The sequence below is a fragment of the Ambystoma mexicanum genome, chromosome 1p (genome assembly GCF_040938575.1).
Source record: "Ambystoma mexicanum isolate Mex_15411 chromosome 1p, UKY_AmexF1_1, whole genome shotgun sequence".
NCBI classification, from domain to species: domain Eukaryota; kingdom Metazoa; phylum Chordata; class Amphibia; order Caudata; family Ambystomatidae; genus Ambystoma; species Ambystoma mexicanum.
Window position 1 is genome coordinate 1,454,473,112 of NC_090921.1, and position 24,420 is coordinate 1,454,497,531.

Sequence of the window (24,420 nt, forward strand, 5' to 3'; positions counted from 1 at the left end):
ACGGAGGCCTGGGTTTGGAGAGCAGGATATCCCTTTTGAACTTCTTCCTACCAGACTTAGTGAGAAGGATAGGATAGTCAATAGAAAAGCAGTTAGAGAAGATGGAACCTAGAAGTAAAGAATGGACACAGCAGGGATGCCGGCAATACAATGTAGCAAACAACGAGGAGAAAGCAAAAACGCCAGAAACAGAACAATCGACCAGTGAACCCAGAAGAAAAAATGAACAGCAGGGATGCCGGCAGTACAATGTAAGAAAGCAACCATGGATAGTAAAACATCACAAAGGCAGAACAACTGCTGAAGGAACCTAGAGGAAAAGAATGCAAAAAACCATGGAGAACAAAATCACAGAAAGTACAAAATAGATCAGGGGGGAGGGAGTTAGGGAAGGGGATAGGAGAGGGCCCTCAGGGGATGCAGAGGGCGTGCAACCGAGTGGAGAAGAAAGGCCTAGAGTTGCAAGGGAGCGCACACAGTCTAGGACGTGAGGGAGTGCATGCAATCTAGGATTGAGAGAGTACGCACGTGGCCTAGTATGTGAGGGAACGCACGCAATCAAGGATAGTGAGGGAACGCACACGGCTTTGGATGCGAGTGAGTGCAAGCAATCAAAGATTAGGATGGAACGCGTGCGGCCTAAGATGTGAGTGAGCGCATGCAATCTAGGATTGCGAGGGAACGCAAGAGGCCTAAGATGAGAGGGAGCATGCACGGACTAGGGTGCGAGTGAGCGCATGTGATCAGGGATTGCGAGGGTTCATAGTGAGCAGGGGCAGAGGATAGGTCACGGAGGGAACAACAACGCAAGTGCAAGAGTGAGAAGGGGCACCAGGTCAGGGGGGTTACATGGAGTGAATCAAGCTAAACTCTCCCTGCATCTTCTTACCTGGTGGCCCCAGACAGGAGGGTGAGTCATCTGCACTCACTGTCTATTCTGCATCCCCTTTGTTGCCAAAGACCTGCATCGCTCAACACTGCAGCCCTGTGCTGCGATGGCTTTGCCGCAGAGGGTCCGTGCCTCGGTTCTTATAGACACAGATGCATGGATGTAGCGAAGTGTGCTACGTATCGTCGGGCAGCGTCCAAGGGGCAGATGACAATGATCAGATACCGGGACCCGCTGCATCTCTCCCCATGTCAGCGTAGTCGATATACAACTCGTGGAACAGCCCAGTGGGGTGGGGTAGAGTGCCTCTCAGTATCCTCATTGTCATGCCTGTACCGAAACTTTGGGACGTGCTGCACCTAATAACCATACTCGTCAAGTGTTCCTGGATGTTTGGAATACACCCGTCCTCCTGCATATCAGCATCAATGTGATGTTTGGAGCTGTGGGAGGGGTGGTGGAGTTCATGAAATTCTATTGTCAACTGCTTTTCCTGTGCATTCTTGCTTTCACAACAAATCAGTAGGGAATTATTTGCACTCTCTCCTTACCCACAACAGTTTTTCCTCATCCAAGGCCCTTCCTTGTAATTCAATAATTTGTGTTATGGGCAGGGCATTGTATGAGACAGGTGGCTGGTTATTGGCGGGTGTTGTGAGAACATAATCAGCTACAGTTGGTACTGGGAGATGTGCTGCTATTTCGACCAGAGTGTCTGCAGTGGCGTTTCTGAGTGACACTCATCAGTACTGTAAGTGTGGGCGGGGCATTTAACAAACGCCACTACAGAAGGCTGGGAGAGTTCGAAAATTAGCTTGTCTAATAATGCGGCATGCTGTACTGGGGACCCATCCGCCCACCTGAAGGCCCTCCTTTTCCATCGCGACAGACCAGAATGCACTGTTGTGGTGACATATGCCGAGTCAGAATAAATTGTCATGTGACCCTTGCAAGGCTTGTAGCGCTTCAATAAGTGCAATGAGTTCTGTTGCCTGCATGGCATAATGCATCGGTAGTCTTTTTAGAATTAATGTCTCATATTCACCATCCAATAGGCACACCATCGCTGCAGCAGTATGTCTGAGACTGAGACCCGTGTCATGGTCAATTGTTACTAACACATCAACGAAAGAGGACCTCCACCCTTCGAGTGGCCTGTCCTTTGCCTTGGAAATGTCATCCTCCTCCCCCTCATATGTTACACAGTGGTATCTGGCCAAATACTCATCGGTGCACATTTCTGTTTATGAATGTTGCGGGGTTCACTGTTTTACACCACACAATAAATGTGTATATTTGTGCTGTAGAGAAAGAGAGGAAGTGGGGAAGTAAGTGGTCTGTCGTGGGCTGCTTTGTTTTGGCTGAAGTGTGTTTACAGTCTCTATTGAGGGGGCAGAGCTTACCAGAGACTGTTCCCAGCAAGGACCATAAAATTCCTCTCGCAGCGCAGAGAGCGCGTGCAGAGGAATTGGGGAAGTAAGTGGTCTGCCGTGGTCTGTCAAAGGGCCGGAAGGATGGCAGGACCTGACTGAGAACTTAGGGTCCAAGCAGCTGAAGCGGATTAACAGAGAACAGAACACTTTAGTAGAAGTGGCGTTAGGGCGGCATGACACGCAGCAACAAAAAAATGTATTCTATAGCGCGAGTGTTATTGGAACACTGGAGCGGTTTGCTAAGTGGGATAAGGGAAACTGAGGAAGTCATCTACCATGATTCAAAAGGGGACACTCGTTGGTGAAAGAAGTAGAAAACGACCCGCAGAGTAACCACAGCAACCACCTAGATAAGGCTCGGCATAATAACTAGTTAACTGACCTTTACTGATTTTTACCAATATGACCGATGGGGAGACTGGGAAGTTAATTCCTTTGATCCTGTTCGGTCTAGAAACATAAATTGCCGTCCGCCCTGCGAGCCACGGAACACCATAAAATTCAGTGTTATGCCGGCACGCTTAGAATCGGACTGCACTGGGCAATTCCTCTAAGTTCTCGTTCCCTCAATCACGCTGAATGAGAAACAGCGGTGGAAAGAAATTAAGAATCCTGAGTGTTCGGGCGCCTTTCAATAAACCCATACACAAAGTTAATAAAGGAAGACAGAATATAGCAAAGACTTGTGCACTAAAGGAAAGGCAAACTACACATTTGTAAAGAATGAAACTGCGGAGTAACCCCCCACAGGAAGATTGGAGGGCACCGCAATGGAAAGAGCCCATAAGGGGGGCCAAATCCACAGACTGTTATCAGAAGGGCCCAACTTCCCAGGATGGGACAGAATTGCACTCGTTGCTAGGGGTGCAAAGCATTCAAGCTCTAGTGCATGCTGAAGCGGCACCTCCAACACTGGAAAGGAGAGGGGAGTCATAAGAAGATGCACATTCCATTACACATAATTGGAAAAGAGGCCTTGAATTTACAGTGACAAAGAAACAAATTAAAAGGAAAATATAAGATCATTTTGGGAAGAAAAGAAGCAAAAGTGCAAATGAGGAGGGGTGGCCCTAGATAACCACAATGAAGCACAGTCACAGAAAAGAATCAGAAGGGACAGCATTGTATCCCATATAATTTCCACTCAGAATGAAAGTCAAGCAATGCCAGAAAGGCTGAACATGTCAGATATGGACAATGATCAAAATAGCTGTGAAGTTGTGGATAAAGGAATGATTGATAAAGGAGGTGTGGTGGACATAGATTCATACAGTCGACAGACTACCCAAAAATCAGGAAACCAGGTAAACGAAAACACCCTCTCAGCATTGAACTACGTTCTCAATTCCCTAGGCCCATAGAGTTCCATAAAAATAACACAGTCTGAGTGCTTTTAGATGAGGAGGGTCATCTGTCTGAGCCAGTGAGAGTGGAATGGGGAGTCTGTCAGGGATGCCTAGGAGCACCTCTTTTCTTTAATTTATACGTAGCTGATATGGGAGAATATCTGGCCCCGTCGGCCTTGGCAAGTCCAGTGTTGAATGGGGCAAAGAAACACTTGCTCGCCTATGCCGACGACGCTGTTGTCCTAGACAGGACAGCCATTTTATTACAACGTCTTTTAAATAGGTTGTATTGCTATGCAGAAGAAAACGGGCTAGCCGTGAACCCAAATAAATCAAACATATTGGTTTTCAGACAGAAGGACAAAAAAGTGGTCTTCCAACAATGGACAATGGTGGCCAGAAGATACCAAGGGTAGAAGTGTTGGTGTACCTGGGATACAAAATCTATGCTCTCCCGGCACTATGTAAAGTAGAGCAGGACATTTTGATGAAAATAAAGCAACTATCTGCTTAGATGAAGAAAATATTTATGAAGTATGGCAGATTGTCCATTATTCCATTATTAAAATTCTATCGAGCCAAAGTAATTCCAGTCTTATTATATGGGGTGGAAGTAAAACCCCAGGTATGGAATATATCATGGCAGAAATGGGAGGGGCTTCTGTGGAAACATGCTCTTGGGCAGCCAATGTGTCTCTCGATGTCTAACATCAGGTTTGAACTGGGTATATCACTAAAAGCACAAGTAGGGTGGAAAATAATAACACTATTCCATCGGAAAAGAACAGCTCAAGATGTAACACTATACGCAGACATAAAAGTCCACATGAACACATGAAAAACAATAAATAAAAAATTCTATCAAATGTATGTACCCAAGTGGAAAATTGTCGCCTTAAAGCAGATATTGAGATGAAAACCCTACTGGAGAACCCTTTAAAAGCAAAAAAAAAAGATGGGAAGAAATTGATTGGATTAAAACAATTGAAGAAGTGTGTTCTGGGGCCAATCCAAACCCACTGCAGAAAGCTGATCATAAACTTGGTTACCTAAGTAAATATCTGGTGAAGTTCCCGGACTGGAGAATCAGGAATACATACCTGATACTACGGCTGAATGTCATCCATACAGGAGAAGTACTTGCGAAAAGAGGCCTTGGGGACTTTGCCATCCATTTGTGCCAGGTTTGTAAAAATCCAGAAGAGCAGTCCACTAAACACTTACTATTGGACTGTGAAGGCACAAGGCAAGTAAGTTCCCTCACTTTGGTAAATTTGGCTTTGAATAACCACATTATATGCCAGAACTATTCTGGGAGAAACTGATGGATAGTCGCTCACAGGGCATGACAATAGGAGTGATCCAAATGCTTGAAAGATGTAAGATAGTGCTTTGAGTGGTAGGGACTACGAACTAGATGGATGAAAATGGTAGGAACCGTGTTGATTTCCGTGGCCTCATCACGAGTTTGGTGGTAACCCTTAAATCCGACGGTAGCGCTGTTACTGCTGGATTTAAGGGTCTGCCAAATCAGGGCTTCGCTGATTTCTCCCCAGCTCTGAGTTGGGGGGAAATCCACCAAAAATTTGCGCTCATACCGCCAGCGGGAAATCCGCCGGTGGTATGAGCGTGAAATTTCCCCATTGAGCCCAGTGGGGAATGGGGCATTCCCGAATGGGCTCAATGGGGAATGGGGATTTCCAAATCCGCCAAACCCGTGATCCGGCGCTCATAGCGCCAGTGGGTTTGGCGGTAGGGCTATTAGCGCTGGCGTTACCGCCCAACTCGTGATGAGGCCCATATTTATGCAAGAAAAGTGGAAGAGGAAAATGAAATCTGTCAGGGATGTGCTCTGTATTTTAGATTTCAAGGGTGAAGTGTATCTTCTTACTCTTTTTTACTTTTCTTGGATTTAATTTTCTTTTTTTTTAAATGTGATTAGTAGAATGAGCATTGTATTTGTTTTGATGCTTATATCGATATTTTTCCATAATGAATATTTGAACGAGAATTGCATTTGTTTTGATGTCCACATAGATATTTCTTTCCTCTCTAGTTATTGTTTTGGTGTTTTAAGGATTTGTATGGTTGAAAAAGGTTATGTTAACCAAATCCAACAATACAAATAATAATAATAATAAGAAGAAGAAGAAGAATTATCCCATATGCAGATGCTCGTTGGGTAGACAAGTTAGATTTTGATCTTTCTAAAATGGCAAAGACGCCATGTTCCAACCCATCAAAAGTGTGGAACTTTTCTCAATTGAAAATACGGCTGCCGCAAGTGCCTGTTCACAAGCGAACTGCCCTTCCATCACGGAGTCTAGTGTGCCACTGTAATAGGCCAGTGGCTTGTGGCCCATTGTGCTCTTTTGTATCAACATGGCAGTCATGAGCTGGCCATTAGAGTGGGAGAATAAGTAGAATTCCTGTGTGTAATCTGGGGTTGCCAGCACCGGGGCAGTTGAAATTAATTTTTAAGATCATTGAAACATTGGGCCTCATTATAATCTTGGCGGTTACGATATGAAGCGCACCGGCAACGTTCATACCTCTACCGCCGCATTACGAGTTCTGCTTGTGGGTTCCTGCGCCCGCCAGAACTCGAACTTGTGATTGCACTGGCATCGTTATCAATGGTGCCGGTGCAACCATGCTCCCCACCCCCATTCTGCCCTATGGGACGGAATGGGAATTGGGAGCCCGGCAATACCGTCACCCTCGAATGGGCAATTACCGCCCATTCAACTTGTAATCGGCCGGTTATTGCGCAATTAAGGGTGGTGGTGCCAGTAGCGAGTTTGGCGGTAGCCGTGCCTGTAAAACAGGCACGGCTACCGCCAAGCTCATAATGAGGCCCATTGTACCATTTCTTCAGTCCAAACCACTTTACTGTCAGTTTTTTGTGCTTCTTTGAGGTCCTGTAAGAGAGGCCTTTTGTATGCTGCGTAATCAAGTATCCATGCCCTACAGTAATTGCACAACCCTAGGAACTTTTTAATTTATTTTACTGTCATGGCCTGTGGAGTGGCAAGTAAAGAGGCAGCGCGGTCCGGTATTATTATTTTGCCATCAGCTGATATGACCTGTCCTAGATATAAAACCTCTTGTAGACAGTACTGTAATTTCGCCCTGTCAACCGTATATCCCTTGCATGCTAGAAGCTGTAAAAGTGTATTTGAGTCTTGTCTGCAGTGTTGCTCAGTTTTTCTGAACACCAGCAGGTCATAAACCATACTGGATGATCGTGCTGGACACTTGGATGTTGCCAAAATCTGCGTGGAGCATTCATTTGGAAATGCAGGGGCTCTCACAGTACCCTTGAGGTAATCTTGTGTGTTCATACCCCGTCCCCACATGTTTAAAAGTGGTGAGGTACTGTGAATCAGGGTGTAATGGTATGGAGAAAAATGCATTTTTGAGGTCAACCACTGTGAAATGTGTTGCCTCTTTGGGGATGCTACAGAAGATCGGGACAGGGTTAGGAAGCACAGGAAACTCTTTCTGCACAACATCATTTAGGGTGCGCCAATCCTGAATCATTCTCCAATTGCCCCTGTTGCCTTTTTTATAGGATATAGCCATGTTGCATGGGGAGGTAGATGGTACAATTATCTCTTGGTAGAGTAGGACATTGATTGAGTCCTTAATTCCCTCCTCTGTCTCCCTGGAGAGTGGATATTGTTTCACTTGGGGCAATACTGCTCCTGGTTTCAATGTTATGTGTACAGGGGTCAGTCCATGTAGGAGCCCTACATCATGGGGGTAGTTGTCCACAGTCTCTCGGGCACCTGCTCTAAATCTGTGTCAATGAACTAGGGTGGAGCTGCAAGGGGACACTGGACCTTCCAGTACTGCACTATTATTTCACAGGACATATAGTTTGCTAGCACTATTTCTCTGTCACCCGGCTTGTCTTCAAACAATTCTGCATTAGTCACCTCCTTCAGAGATACCGTGGGGTCAATGGAAAGCACTGTATGCGACTCGCACTGTCCTGGTCAGTCCCTATCACAACAATGCTTTTTGTTGAAATCACCAATCCTTGTAAATCTAGGGACAGTATTTTACCTGCTGCCAACTCAGGGGACACAACAGGGCGAAAAATGAAGTCTGTGGGCACTCGCCAACACCATTTACCAATCTAAGGCACCGCCTCCACAAGCACTGTTACTCCACACACAAAAATGTCTGGATCTATGGGAATCCCCCGAACGACCACCTCACCTCCCATTGCATGGGTTATCAACATTGCCCTTATGGTGCTCATCCCTGGTGTGGCGCAAACTATGTCACTGTCTATGAACAAGATTGTCATATTGAGCTTGGTGAGCAGATCCCTGCCCAACGAGTTACCTAGGGAGCTTTCAGAATATAGTAGGGGGGCCCACACCACCTTCCCCCCCTTTTGATGTCAACCTCTTCAATGTATGGAACCCTGGAGACAGCCCCAGAAAAACCTTGTGTGTCAAGGGTTTGGCCAGATAGTGGAAAATCTCCCTCATTGATGCATGATTTTGTGGCACCAGTGTCGACCATAAAAATGAAGTGTTTCTTTCCTCTCTCTGTGACCACTAAGTGTTCCTCATCAGGGCGGACGGTCATAGATAGAACTAGACACTCAAGCGCTCTCTGTGGGCTGTATGTGTTTTTTTCCATGGAACATGAAAGGGCTGTTTCCCATCATGCTCACTCTCACACCCCGGTAGGCTCATCGTGGGAGGCTCCCTATACTCCTGTTTTCATTTCCGTAATGTTCTCCTTGAATAATAATAATAAAAGCAAAAAATCACACCCACACCATACAAAAAACCTTGTTCTCTGTCTGCTCACAAACCACACTCTTTCCCATATACCCCTCCCCTACTTGTTATCACTTGCAAAGGTATACTTACATGTGCAAGTTCACCTGAACTCCTCCGTCACAGGGTTTCAACACTGGTCTGCACTCTCTCCGGAGCTGTGCCCCACTTCAAAGAGCAACAGGAATTCTGTAAAAACGGCTCCTGCAAACATCTGGGACTGAAATGTCTAGGACTGGTCGCTGCAGGTGAGTGGAGCTCCTTCCGAGAAGCGGCCTGGAAGCCTCCGTCAGTTCGGGGGTCGCTGGGATCTACAATCCTAATTGGAAGGGCTCTATATCTGTAGGGCCTGCTCCATATGGGATGCCAGGCCATAGCTCCATCTTCATCAGGCCATCTCCGTTCACGTGGGTGCTGCTGGGCTCGTCATCCGAGGTGAGGTTGGCCTAACAATGAATTGACTACTAACACAATCAATGTTATTTTATCTCTGTAACTGCACACCTGACAGAGACAAGGATGAGCTTGGGTGGGGGCTGAGGGGGAGGGTATCTGAGGTCACACTAACTCACATACACCACTCATTTCCCAGACAAATCAGCAACTCCCAAGGTCCTCCACCTTAGTTTTGGGCTATAATTTGTTGCCACCCTGCACCTCGCTGCACAAATCATGTGACCCATTTGTGAAGGAGAGATAGCCTTGCCTTCTGAGCTTAGTGATAGATCGAGGGATGTAAACGTTTTATGTTCGATGGTCAGGGTTTAGATGGTCCTGTGCCATGCAGGGGTCTCAGGATGAAAGCATTGCAAAGCTTTATTTCTCGTGTGGGGATCGTTGGGGGCAGGAGGGCCTTGTTATCTTTCCCATAGGGACTGCGCTGCCAAGAAGCGCACTACTCCCTTCACATGACCTAGCAGGGCGCATTCTTCCCTGTGCACAAGGGCCTGTAACTTTTTGGAGCAATGGAGGAGTTTATGGGCTCTGTGACACTTGGCCGCGGTTGGGGTGATGTTCGCACCCATGAAAGGGACCTAATTCTAAAGCTCACAATGCTGTTTGCCAAACTTGGGCCTAAATTCTAAGATGGCTGCCGTTCGCCAGGATGGCGTTCACACCCGCATCTACCATATAGCTTGTAATGCAGGCACTATGGTTATCGTGCACCCTCCTCTATGTTCACCCCCCCTGCTCCCTTAGCATTTATTTCACATTCGGTATCGCCTGGGAGGGTGGGAAGACCCTCTTGCCTTCCCTACAGTTTGCTTCTGAGTTAATTCTACCTTTTTATGCGTGAGAAAAGAGATGAACATCTTATTGATTCAATATTCACCAACAGCAGACCTATCAATACATTCACATGGTATAAGCGACTTCTCTCTGATCAACGAGTAGGACATGCTGGGGTTTCTGGTGAAACCACAGCCACCAATCACATGGTACATATAAGCTCCTGACTGTTTCTCCAAAGAGAATGCCTTGTCCAAGAGAATAGGCAGATACCATGCACCACCCCTATATACATATAGTCTTACTTAATCTCTATCTACAAGCTGTTAATATGTCCTACATCCGCCCTCAACAGCTGTCATTCCACCAGGTCAAAATTCTGTCTGAATAGAATGTAACCAGCCTTTAGAAAGTGTGGCTGTCTGCACGAACCACGTGCCGGCTTTTTATAGCTTATGAATGAAATGTCCTTTCCTCAATGCCATAATACATCTGAAAACTTGTTGACGAAACTTGCTAGCACTGAGTTCTTGCATTCCAGAACGAGCAGCCTCAAACTGAAGCTGGAACAATTCGAGATGTCACCATCAGACCCAGCAGCAATGCCTTGTAGCGTCAAATGGCCAGCTGTGGACTGCCCACAGTCCAGGGGCCTCATTACGAGGTGGGCGGTAAGGGATTACCGGTACCGGTAAAGTCACTGGTACCGGTAATCCCTTACCGCCCTATTACGAGTTCCCTTTGCGGGTCGTCCCTTAACGCCTGGTTTTACCAGGTGTTAAGGACGGGACCTGCAAAGGGACTTTGGTGCTAATAACGGTACCGCAATTTGCATCACCGTTATTAGCGCCTTCCCCATGGGAATGGGGAAGGGCCCTGGTGAATGGGGAATTGCCGCCTCCGCCAACCTTGGAATGGGGCGGTAATAGCTCCATTCACCAGGCCAGAGTCGGTAAGGATTTGGAGGCAGCCATGGCGCTAATAGTGCCATGGTTACCTCCAACCTCGTAATGACCCCCCATGTCTAAATATTCTATATTTTGAAAGCGGGGCAGTAGGTTTAAAACGAAAATTTCCTGTTTTTTGGAAAATCAAGTAATACTTGTACATACACATGATTCAAATAAGGGTTGCCATTTTAATTATTGGGTAAGTTAAGATAGTTAGACCTCATACACCCAAAACCCACAGAAAAGCAAATGTTCAAACCTTCGAAAAGAACGGATGAAATGCAATTCTTCTTGCTTGCGTGTTCCTCTCCTTTTTGCCCATGAGGTTCATGCTCTTGAACTACTATACGCAGCAGCGGTCGCTCGGTCAAGGTCGAGGAGGAACATTATGCATTATGACTCCATAATCTGACCAATCTATAACAGCTTGTCCAAAAGAGCGTGCAGGTTGCTAAAGGTGCCCAGTCAGACATCATGTGGTGTTGAGAGAAGCAATCGTTTCAATAATCTTTTATGGAAGTCCTCAAGCAGAGGCATATTGGCACAGTGATAACTACATTTCTTAACTTTGGTTCCAGGTTGCGCCAAGGCAAACATATGAGCGGGCAAATGAACGATGTTTTGGATTCTGGATACTGTGACCAGTTGCTCGTCTCATTTTAGAGGCCGAGACGCAGCCATTCAATTGGGTACAATGAGATTGGTAAATGACCATCATGTCATAGGATGCCTTGGGAAACAGCAGTGAAATTATGTAGGGAGAAGGCCTTTACCTCTTTATGCGTCTTGGGAGGATAGTTCAGGGGCAACGTGCTCCCCTTGGAAGCAGAACGACACACAGCACCACAGGTTCGACCCCTGGTTCCGCATTTAGAAACCTCTGGGTATTAAGCGTGTTATAAATAACCTATCATATCATGCCGGGACTGCTTCTGTGTATAACTGGCCAAAACGCAACATTTGGTTATCATTTGGAATAGATTTCCGATAATTAGCCTCTCTCCGGTAGGGGAGGAGCCAACAGGTTTCCAGGTGTCGGCTGTGCTCGCGGTCCAACCTAAGGTGCTAGAGGGGTAGTAATTTCAGCTGCATTTACAGTTTTTACTACCACCTTTTGGGTGGCGGTAACAATTGGAGCTGTTTTATGAGGTATATCAACACATAATCAAGTTGTATTTACTACATTAAGATATTTATTGGAGTATTGTATGCAGCAAATGCCACAAATCTCATAATTTTAGTGGGCAGTGGTAGTAGGAAGAACTGCCTGTTTTACCATGACTGCACTGGTGTAACGGGTGCCCCGCCACCACATGGCCTGGGAGGGGGACCCCTTGGGCTAAAATAGTCACTCTGCCTTCATAAAGAAATGATGTCTGTTATATCCGCCCTACGTCCCGCAGCGCGGTGACGTAGGGCAGCTAAATAAAAGCCCCGCCCCCTGGAGTGGGAGGCAGTTCCGGGCGAATGTGAACCAGCGTGTGTGTGTTTTCATTTAGCGCTCCTGCCTAGGCCGTGCTCAAGGCCACGCGGCCTCCTGGACCGGAGCCAGCCCCTCATGCTAGGCCTCCGAGAAACAAGCATCTAACAATGGCGACGAGGAAGTGAGCGAGCATCCACGCGCTCCACCACGATTTCGCACGCGGATGCCACACGGATGCTCCGTGTAAATTTTTGGACACCCGGTGGGGGCCCCCACGATCACGTGACCCCCACCCCCAAAAAAAACCCTCCCACACCTCATCCTCAGGGGGTGAAATTTTTTTTTTTTTTTTCTCTTCTCGTTTCATCCCGGTCATCACCTGCACGACGTCTCCTGCATGGCACACAGGCCACGAAGTGCCAATCCATCGGAGCACAAGTGCCGGGGGGACACTGCCTCACCACAGGGCGCGCACGAACCCAGAGGGCGGAGAATCGTTGACCAAGCGCACGCAACACCATGGCGACTGGGTCATCTACCCCTGGACCCTCAACACCGTCCAGGATGGCGGCAAACCTGTCTATGGCGTCACCACCGCCTCGCACGCAGGGGAGTTCGTTGACGTTGATCCAACCATTCGACACATTCACAGACCCATCGTCCAGTGGGCCCAGATGGCAGCTATGGCTACAGAAGTTTGAGATGGCCATGGAATGTAAGGACGTCACGTCATCCAGAAAGATGAAAGCTCATCTACTCCTCAGTGTGGGCGACGAGGTGCTGCGCATCTTCAACTCCCTGGATGTGGATGACGGCCAAGACGCATACCGGAGTGCAAAGGACGCTCTAACAGCACATTTTCTCCCGCATCTAAATCCAGACTATGAAACCTTTATCTTTTGCACGACCATCCAGGCCACCGATGAGACTCTCGACGCCTACCACACGAGGCTGAGGAAGCTGGCCATGTCGTGTGAGTTTACGAACACTGAAAGGGAGATTAGGAGGCAAATCATAAATGGAATTCACTCGGAGAAGCTGAGGCGTCTCGTGCTCAGCGAAAAGGGCATCCCTCTACAACGCATCCTGGAACTGGGTCGACAGAGGGAACTTGCCCACTCCAGGGCCGCTAACATGGAAGTGACCCTACAAAAACTCCAGCCGTCTCTCTCCACGGCGATGGTTGCTCAAATCTCGGACAATCAACGAGAAGCGAAAGTGGCAGCGGTTACACCCAGAACAGGTGGCAGCCTCGAGCACCAGGACCAACCGAATGTGGATGGTGTGGTGGTCAAAGGCACGGAAGGCGAAACTGCCCGGCGCAAGGCACCACGTGCGGTGCATGTGGCAGGAAGGATCACTACGCGAAAGTGTGCAGATCAGTGAACACGCCACTACAGCCTCCGCAAGGATCCCAGGAAAAAGGGTCATCGAAAAAAAAGAAACAAGCCAGCGCGAGGAGGGTAGCGGTAGTCAACTCCTCGACGGAAGAAGAAGGAGATGACCTCTCAGCCCTACGACAAACAGCAGGCACGGAGAACGAAGGAAAGGGCCGAAAGGTGTACTTAGTATCGACACTAAACCAAGGGCCAGCACCGTCGAAAAGAACCGCCAGGCGACGAAAATGCATGGTCAACATACAAGGCCAGGACATACAGATGACCATTGACACGGGGGCCTCGGTAAACGTCATGCCAACCACTGTGTTCCAAACCCTCGCACCACGGCCCGAGCTAAAATCCACAGACACTCGGCTGTTTGCCTACGGCAGTCGGAAACCTCTACCAGTCATCGGGAGGTTCCGCACCACTCTTGAGCATGGCGAACAGAAGTTGTGGTCGAAGATCTATGTTGTCAAGGCGGGAATTGAAAGCCTGCTGAGCGGAGATGCAGCTGAAGACCTGGGCGTGGTCAAATTCATATGCCACATTGACGACACGTCCGAGGTAGAGAACTTCCTCAGGCAACACCCCAAGCTACAGAAGGGGATAGGCTGTCTCAAGGGAAAGACCATCAAACTACATATTGATCAATCAGTGCAACCACGCGCGGTAAGACACCGAAGGACACCGTTCCACATGAGGGAACAAGTTGATAAGGAGTTAAGGTCACTCGAAGCCGCTGGCATTATTGAAGAAGTCACGGGACCAACACCGTGGGTTTCCCCGATGGTGGTCACCCGGAAGCCCAAACAGCCAGGAAAAGTTCGGATCTGCATTGATATGCGCCTGCCCAATGCAGCCATAAAAAGAGAGCGACACATAACACCTACAATTGATGAAATCATCACTGACCTCACTGGATCGTGTGTGCTCTCGAAGGTAGACCTAAAGGCGGGGTACCACCAGCTGAAGCTCCACAGAGAGTCGCGCTATATCACCACGTTCTCAACCCACCTAGGTCTGAGGAGGTACAAGCGCCTGAGTTTCGGCATATCATCGGCCGCGGAGGTTTTTCAACAGACCATCCAGGAGGTCATCAGAGGCATACCAGGGGTATTGAACGTGAGCGATGACATCCTAATACACGCACCGGACACCAAGGAACACATCAAGAGACTCAAGACACTACTGGGCAGGCTGGAAAACGCCGGACTCACAATTCATCGAGAGAAGTGCGAATTCCTAAAACCAGAAAAAAAATTTTTTGGATACAGGTTCGACCGCACCGGCATATCACCTGATCCCCAGAAAGTGGCGGATATCCAAGCTGCCAGCCCCCCGACGACTCCCACCGAGGTGCGCAGTTTCCTGGGAATGGCCACCTACTGTGGCAGATTCATTCGGAACCTAGCAACCCTATCCGAACCGCTGCGGGAGCTAACAAAGGCCAGCACCAAGTGGGACTGGGGGCCCGAATGCCAGGAAGCATTTGAGAGCATAAAAGACTCCCTGTCAACTGATACCAAGATGGCCTACTATGACACGGACCTCCCGACAGAACTATATGTGGATGCCAGCCCAGTCGGACTTGGAGCAATCCTGATGCAGGTCACAAAAGAGGGCACAAAAAGGTCGATTGCATATGCATCCAGGGCGCTCACAGCAACGGAACAAAGGTACTCCCATATAGAAAAGGAGGCAATCGCCGTTCTATGGGGGTGTCGACACTTCCACATGTACCTATATGGGCGCAAGTTCACGGCGATCACCGACCACAAGCCCCTACTACCAATCTTCATTGGGTCATCGGCACACCCACCAGCCAGAATCACCAAGTGGCTGCTACACCTCCAGCAATATGATTTCGAACTTGTCTACCAACCGGGCAGCGGCAACCCCGCGGACTTCCTGTCGAGACACCCACGACCAGCCACCCAGCAGGAAGTGCTAGTCGCCGAAGAAACGGAGGAGCACATTTGTCAAGTAGTCCACACCATGAGGCCCAAAGCGATAAACATTGAGGACATTGCAACAGAAACCCAGAATGACGATCTGGTAAAAGATGCCATCATGTCAGGCAACTGGAAAGAATTCATGTCGCACACACGCAACAGAACCGAGGGGGCCAAGGAGTTCCTAGCAGGCATGTTCACGGTTCGACAAGACCTCTCAATCACTGAGGGAGGGCTCCTGCTAAGGGGTGACCGCATCATCATACCCCCAAGGTTGCAAGACAGGATAGTTGCCCTCGCGCATGAAGGACACCAAGGGCTTGCAAGAACAAAGGCCCGGGTCAGACACAGGGTATGGTTCCCTCACATCGACGATCGTGTCGAGGACCTAGTGAACACATGTCTACCCTGCCAAATAACGAGTGGGCCACCAGACCCAGAACCAATCCTATCGGCCGAGCGTGGCCGGGCACGATGGGAAGCGATCAGCATTGACTTTTGCAAAATCAGAGAGGGTCTACATCTACTGGTGGCAATCGATGATCACTCACGCTATCCAGAGGTCGAGATACTGGAGTCCACCGCCGCGGAAGTGGTCATCCCGGTGATAGAAAAGATGTTTGCCACCCACGGTCTGCCCACGACCATTAAGAGTGACAATGGACCCCCGTTCACAGGGGAGGAATTCAGGTCATACATACAGGAACTGGGCATTAAATACCACCACATCATGCCAAGGTGGCCACAGGCCAATGGGGATGTCGAGCGATTCATGAGGACCATCAACAAGGTACTCAGAGTATCAAAGGCAAACGCCAGCCCGTGGAGGATCGACCTATTCCAGTTCCTAAGGAACTATCGGGTCACCCCCCACAGCACCAGGGGCATACCACCTGCTGACCTTATGTTCGGAACTTTCATCAACTCGTTGATTCCCCATCATCCAAGCAGGACCCCTGACGACGTCAACCATGCACGCGTGGAAACGAGGAGAACACGTGCCAATGCTCACATGAGCGACAAGAGAAGAGCAAGGCCCTCAAACCACAGAGTGGGTGACCAAGTCATCATGTTGCGAAACCCCACGAAATCCAAGCTAGACACCAGGTACGAGGAACTGCCATGGACTATCAGCAACCGGCGTGGGACCATGATAACTGTCACCCGGGGAGGTCGGGAAGTAACAAGGAACGCCTCCTGGTTCAAGCCCGTGCCCCAGCACCTCTGGACGGATTGCGAGGGGCCTCACGACGACAACGAGCAACAAAGCAGCGACGTGCCGGCGCAAGACCCCGAGGAGGAATCCGCAGGGGATCGCAGCTGGCAATCACCGAGACTGCCCAGCAGTGAGGACACATGCAGCGAAGGTGAGCAGACTTACGAACCGAGCGGGGACAGCCCCCAAGCGAAGCGATACAGTCTGAGAAAGACCACGAGACCGCCTGCGAGGCTGAATGACTATGTATGCTAAGCCAACAGCAGTGGCAGGAGTTTATAGTTGAGCAGGTTGTTTGTTGTTTTGTTAGGTTATTTTGAAATAAAGGAGGAATGTTATATCCGCCCTACGTCCCGCAGCGCGGTGACGTAGGGCAGCTAAATAAAAGCCCCGCCCCCTGGAGTGGGAGGCAGTTCCGGGCGAATGTGAACCAGCGTGTGTGTGTTTTCATTTAGCGCTCCTGCCTAGGCCGTGCTCAAGGCCACGCGGCCTCCTGGACCGGACCGGAGCCAGCCCCTCGTGCTAGGCCTCCGGGAAACAAGCATCTAACAATGTCTGTTACATGATTACATGTGAATGATTACTGCCAAACTCGTATTCACCCTTGAAGCACGTGGATATAGTGCACTCATGATGCGCATTTGGGCATAACCCCTGTCAAGTGCAAAGATGTATTGTGGTGCCAAATAAGCGCCGGCTCAAGCATTTCCATCCATCACGTTTTACTTTGTATTACCGTCTTCAGGGAAACATTTTCTGATCAATGCTGGCTATCCCTAGTTTGGTTGACCCGAAGTAATACGTTTCTAAATCGCTGAGAGGAGGAGCGGAACGCAACGTGTAAGTATCGCCAGACAGCGTTTACTCATTTTGCAAAACGTGGTGTACACGCTTGCACACTGCTTTTTGCCCTTTACTTTTGCACCTAGCAGTGCAAGTGACCAAAATGTGATGGCAGGGACCCGCTTACGTTAAATTGTAAATGTAACAGGACCCCGCCTTCAAATTACAGGGAACCCGAAAAATGAGCCCTTTGTGTTTTGGTAACATGCTGAAGTGCTTGGACAATTCTTCTTGACATGTAACCTCAGCATAGATTCCTCAGTAGGTTTACTTTTTGGGACAGGTAGCGCAGTTGGTAGGATAGGCTTACTGCAGCAGTTAGCTTCCCTGAGCAAGTAATGAAAATTATGTCACTTGGGGAAATCAAATAAAATAGATGTGGCGACATAGAATCCTATTAGAATTTTTTCCTGGAATCTAATTTCCAAAGACATACTTTAAAAATAATCGATTTCCTGACAAATCTATCAGAAAAATGTTCATGAAAGCACGTCTAAACTTGCTGCCAACACAGGAAATGTTGGCCATCTGGGCGGCTAGCGATGCCAACAAATGCAGACTGTGTGACGATCCGTATCAACCTGAAACGATCAGACACCTCTTGATGGTATGTCCTCGAATGAGACAGGAAAGAGTCGCCTATCTGACGCCACTCTTTGCAGGCTCGTCCCTTAATGCAGAGGAAGTATGGTGGAACCGCTTGATTTCGGGCGATCAAACGAGATGGCGACTGCAAACCTTTTGGAAATTGCCTTGAATAAGATAGAATCTCGCCGAGAGTTGTGAACATCTCTCCCCAATATACTTCGGACTGGATGTTAACCTGGAGCAATCTCCGAAAGCTTGAATCACATGCCACAGGGCCTAATACTTCCGCTCTCATCTGTAATCCCTTATTTGTGATTTCTCTACTCCTTTTCTACTGCATCTTAGACCTTGTACAAATCTTATTGATTATATACAAGTAATAAAAAAAAATGTTTTTTAATTACAAAGCATATATATATATGCATGGGAGTAGACTTGTAAACAGCAAACATCTACCTTCCGTGCACTAGATTAGCTTATTTGTTTCATTGTCTTTAAAATGCGCTATGATTAAGCATCACATCTAGTTTGGTGTAACATGAATTTAAAAAGCAAAGTGTTTAAAGATTGGAATAGTTTGTTTTCGTATGCAGTGCTTCCTGCTGTATTCTTCCTGTGTGAAAGAGCTGTAAATGCAGGTGTTATTATTGCCCAATGTAATGGTACTTGACTTATCCACCTCAGAAATATGGATTGAGTCTGCCCTGCTGCAGGAGTCATACCTGTGATCGGCAGGCTGTCCCTATGGATAAGGCGAGCACTGAACTCCAGAGCTATCCACCCGAACAAGCTGCCTCTGTGTTTACCTATTGTCACAGAGGGCCTTAATAACTTGCAGAGTCTCCAGGAAGGTTCAAGGGATTTAGCGTGAGGTGCATGGGCTGTTATGGTCATCAATATTAGATTGTTCAGTATTAAGGCAGGTAGATTGTTTAATTCTGAGGTCGGTAGATCAGTGCAATGGTATGCACCAGGCTGGAAAGAGGGTGTGGGGGGTATACTAATTGGCATCCCTGTCTATTTTCTAGTGCATGTAGTTTAGGTTTGCTCCCTAACCCAGGCATCCCTCAAGCCCAGGATGGTCTCTAGCGATCAGTAACCACTACTGTTTATGGTTCTGTCTATCTGGTTGTGGTGGCACAAAGGCAAATGTCTTATCTCTCAATCGCCCTCTTGGAACACTCTAGGTGGTCCCTAACCTAGGTTTCCGGATATGGTGCAATATAGGGATAGACACTCAGGACCCACTTACTGTTCCCTCTCATGCCCATGTACTCCTCACCCTGATGGTCTATTCTGACTTTCACTTTCTTATACCCTTCTTTCTCACACTCTTCTTATCTCGCTCTTACTCACCTTCACTCTCTGCCACTACTCTGCACCACTCTCCATTCTACCATACCCCCATTCTCCACCCTACCACTACTCACCCCACACTACTTACTACTTTCCTCTCCTCTCTCTACAACCCTCTCCTGAACTCTCATGGCACCCCTCTTCTCACACCGAACTCAGGGATAGTGTGCCCTGCTCACCCTTCCAGTATATCCGCTCACACCTTTCTCACACCACCCTCATTTATCTCCTGCACTCTTCTTCTTACACCCCACTCTTTCACCCAATCAACTATCCTTGCACTCTCCCAACATCCACTTCCTCACACTCTACCTACTACCCCTAGTCCCCTACTCCTATTTTCCACTCTTCCCCCACTACTCCCCTCACCTTCACAAAGACTACCTTATTCACGGCTTCACTCCCACAAACTGGTACCACTCTCCCTTACAAATACCTCCCCTGCACGCTGCTCCAACTGTGGCACCAACTCCTCCACACTCGACTCCTCCATCTGTCCGTCCATCCTCGTCCTGGTCACTCAGTCTACTTCCACACCTCCTGACCTCATGCCTGCAGCCCTCACTCTGCCTTTCATCTACTTCTCTTTTATACTGAGGGTCTCTTCCTTCTAGCCCCCACACCCACTTAGATGGTGTTAGGGAGAATTCTCATAAATGGCTGATTTCCCTTACCTAATGAGTCCCTCAGCAGCTTTGCTGGATTTCTAGGGTTTATTTTTTTCACCTGGTAAGAGTGTGAACCTTTTTCCCACTCTTACATCAGTGCAGTGACACAGGGTTGTCTTTGAGACTTCCCACTGACTCCATTTTTCTGGGGCTGACTACTGTCCCCAAGAAAAGATAAAGTTGCCATTAACTTTATGTTAGTCACTTTAAACCACAGACCCAGTACACCCCATTTTACATGGAGTATTGGAAAGGGTTAATTCTTATCCCTTTTTGTCTGTGTCTCTTGGAGCATTGCTTTGCTCCCTTTACATCAAGACTTGGCTGGTGGCAGTGGTAACTACCCTATTGTTTATACTGCGGTTATCCTAAATAACTATGGTATTGTTTTAGGCTATTATATTAGCCTCAAACATAAACCCGCTTGATCATATATATTTTATCACGGTTCCGGCTGGGTTTATTCGCCATTTCTTTTTGTAAATGTCTTTCTTGTGTTTTACTCTGCGCGCCAAACCAGGTTTGGTCCCTTTGTTTGCCGTCTTTTTGCCGGCTTCTGCACAGAAGCCCTCTGTAAGGCGCCTGAAAGTCTGGGTAGGCAGAATGTGAGGGAGGGGTCTTAGGACCCCTGCCATGGATTCCCTTGGTAACCCAAGTCGCACTCCTGTTTGATTGGCTGGGTAACTGTCCTTGCCAGGACAGCCGCCCTGCTGTGTGATTGACAGCCAGGCTGTATGAATGGGGGAAAACTGCATAAAAAGCAGGTCTCTGGGAGTGGAAGAGCAGAGTCGCCACTGGAATGAAAGAACCAACAAGGAGCTGATGGAAGAGGACCCCTACAATGACTGAACCGCCTGGTGAAGCCGTGCGGCAGGTCCAAATCTTCAGAATCCGACGACAGAGAAGATCCTCCAGGAAACTTCTTCCCATGAGCTGGTGGGACCAACCAGTTCGCCCAAACGTCAAGCCAGGACCTCTCCTCTGGTCAAATTCGCTGTACAGAGCTACAGTGGGCCGGATAGCCAGGAAGGTCGGACCCTGCTTGGGTTTTAAGGAGCGCACCTTTTATTAGTTGTTTTGCTCTGCTGCTGGTTTCTTTCCTGTGTAGTGCAGGACCCTCCAGTCTTCCTACTTCTTGTCAGTCTGACAGTCGCTTCAGGAATCGTGAGCCTGCAGGAACTACCAGGAACTTTTGCCTCAGCTACAGCTTCCTCTCCATTTTAAGGTACTGTGCAAATTCGGTTGTTCATTTCGTCCAACCGTGGTGAAAGTGTTTGAAATCTTTCTCCAATCCGGGGGCTTGTCCTTCTCTTCTCTTTAAACTAACTTTTCTGCCAACCAACCTCGTCCGGAATCCTTGGCACAAACTTTACCGCGAACTACCCTGAAGCGTGTGATCTTTGACCTAGTGACTTTTGCCCTAAGCCTTTTTACCTGATTCTATCATTGTGGTTCCTCTTGTTCAATTACCCTGAGTACTTACCTGTTGGTGTGGTTAAATTATTATTAACTTTGTCTTTCCCTCCCTTTTAAATTGCTGGAGTGCCATTTTGCTTCCACTTCATTTTGTGAGCTTAACTTGTCTGGAACTTATTGGGAGTGGTGTGGTGTATTAAGAGTATGATTTTTAAACTGCTAAGAATAGTGAAATGTTATACAACTGGAGAGTAAAATAAATGTATATTCTTTTACTTGGAAACCTTGAGTCAGTGTTTGTTTGAATCATAGTAATTGCTGTCCTTCGTGTAACTATTTGTACTACTCACTTACTCTTGAGATAAGCCTGGCTGCTCAGCCACTGCTACCACTTTAACTGTGTAGTACAGGCTTGTACCAAAGGTGAATTTGTACTGTCACTTGTAGTTTTAATTGTGTGTGGTGTTCCCAAAGGGTACTGCATATAATTCTGCCTAACACATGGACACCAGCGCTTAGCTGAACTCTGACTCTAAAAGTCTATCTGTGCATGTCTTTTCCCCAGGGGCTGCGTAACACAGGCGAAAAGCTTAAAAAAAACCTCTAAGCCACTCCCCTTTTTCCAGCATGGTTTTTTTGGCAGCCTCTGATTGTTTGCCTGCTGTTTCCCTGGGATGCTGTCGTCTGGAAATGTGTTTCTGTTGTTGTGATGAGTTCTTTGCTTTTCTTGGTTCTGCATGCTGTTCGGTAGTGGTTATTAGTTGCAGCCGTTCATGTTTTCCCCTTTGTTTGGATCTGTTCGGGTTTTCTTTTGTGCTTCCAGGTGCACAATGGGAGTTGGGGTCCAAGAAAATAAGAACAAGAATACTGGCAGAAAAATTACTGGGAGGCATTTTGCAGCAGAGAGTGGCACCATTACAACAGGCATGGCACATGAAGGGCTATCAGGGACTGGGGTCAACCTATCTATGCCCCCCCAACAAGGGTATTGCCCTTACCCCTGTCACATACCTCTACCCTTTCTCCAAAGCCCTCCTTCTCTTTACGCAAGCTAACTTTCATTCCCCAGAGGTTGTTTGGGACCTTCTGTCCCCCTCAACTTGTCTGCTCCAGGCTATCCCATGGAGAATGACCTGAAGGTATTTTGGGACAATGATAAATGATGTACCCCCTATCCCTACGGGTACAGCATCTAGGCACTTGGTTCACCCAGTGTGGTATGAAATGGGCCCTGTGGCTTTGGTTTTTCTGCCATAATGACTCCATCCATTCTTGGGATCCTGGAATTCCATGCAACAACATCAGATTCTCATGGAGATTCTGAATTACAATGCCACTAGTGTTCCAGGCATTGTGCTTCATGTGGAGAGGGACCCCCACTGTGCAGTAAGTCACCAAATCCCTGTGAAGTAGCTATGTGGTGGTGTTGGTGCTGCCTGAGTCTAACGAGGCCAAGACCGTTTCCCCTTGAATTTGGACCAGGACCTGGAAGGTTTCTTCCAGCAGATCTCCCCGGGTGTATAGTTGTCGATGGTGTGAGCATACCTTGGCAGTTCTTCTCTTGCCCCTACCCTATGATATTGGTTTACTATGGGGAAAAGGTCTGACTCCTTGGAACCAACAAGTTTGGCACCTGAGAGGGTCTCAGAGACTGGGGTCCGCCTATCTCTCCCTTCCCACTCTGAAAGGGTCATGGCACGTCCCCTGACACTATATCCAGAGTTTGCATCACAGAGAGTAAGGTCATGAGATGAAAAGATCTAAATATATACAGATATGTATTTTTTAAATGATGTAACTTCTGATTATTTTACATGCACCACTTTTTCAACATCTGTTATTTCTCTTTCAGCACCAGTGATGAACATGCTCGTGGCAACTGGGGATTCCTGGATCAAGTGCAAGCTCTTCAATGGGTTCAAGAAAATATTGTACATTTTGGTGGAGATCCAAATTCTGTCACCATATTTGGAGAATCCGCGGGAGCAGTCAGCGTTTCTGTACTGGCAAGTTATAGACAGAAATCCAGCATTCTGTTACAGAATTGTAGGGCAACTGTATTAAACAAATTCACATATATATGTTGGCCTGTGTTCGTTTTAGCTCCTGTGTGGTGATTCAGCACCACCTGAAGGAGGCTAGTCTAAGGCGTATAAGGGCTGGTAGATGCAACAAACAATATAACAGTTTTTATTTTTAGAGTGCCTCCACACTAGGGTTGAAGGCATTGTCCTCTGTCTTTCAATAACAAATAGAAGCCTTGGATAGTTTACTGTCCTATTAGGAAAGTGAAGAACACAGAATTGATCTGCCGGGACCAGTCTGCATTCCTTATGTTTGAATGGTCTGCCATTTCTCCCCAGCGCTGCACCTACCTTGCACCCAGTTTCTGTCCTTTGCTGCAGTGTCTCTTCCCTGCCCTCCCCTTCTATGTCTGATCCCTAACATCCGGACTTCCTTGACCTGCTTTCTCCTTTCTTCAAAAAAGCAGGGGTGAGGCGCACACTACAATTCCTGGCCAATATATTACCTGAACAAGTATCCAAAAACAATCACAGGGTTAAATCCTAAAGTGTCCAAAATATTCACAGGGTTAAATCCCAATAAAGTCACAGGGTTAATTCCCTTCTTGCACTGTTGTACTCCTCCAAGCGCTTTCGTGCCTGCAATACTCATCAGGGAGGCTGAGTGGCCATTCAATTCAGGTGAAACCAATATAAATGCAGTTGCAGTCTCTAGGAATTATGGTCAATGTAGTGAACCCATTTAAACAATTCAGGTGACCAGTGAAAGACTCCCCTCCAACACACACATCCTTTGTGTCATGACTCTTCGTCTTCTGCTCGGTACTGCTCACTCTCCACTCATCCTGCTGGCTATCTTCCAGCCCCCTGTTTCAAACAGTGACTTGTGGCAACTTTATTTG

The 24,420-nt window shown here is 47.8% G+C and overlaps 1 protein-coding gene across 2 annotated transcripts in view; it reads left to right on the forward strand.

Annotated features, from left to right (window-relative positions):
- LOC138455244 (fatty acyl-CoA hydrolase precursor, medium chain-like) overlaps positions 1-24,420 on the forward strand; it is an 820,182-nt gene that overhangs the window by 272,721 nt on the left and 523,041 nt on the right. For both annotated transcript variants that reach the window (XM_069607092.1, XM_069607093.1), the window contains exon 6: positions 23,347-23,500. In XM_069607092.1, coding sequence (XP_069463193.1) covers positions 23,347-23,500 — 154 coding nt within the window. The remainder of the gene's footprint in view (positions 1-23,346; positions 23,501-24,420) is intronic.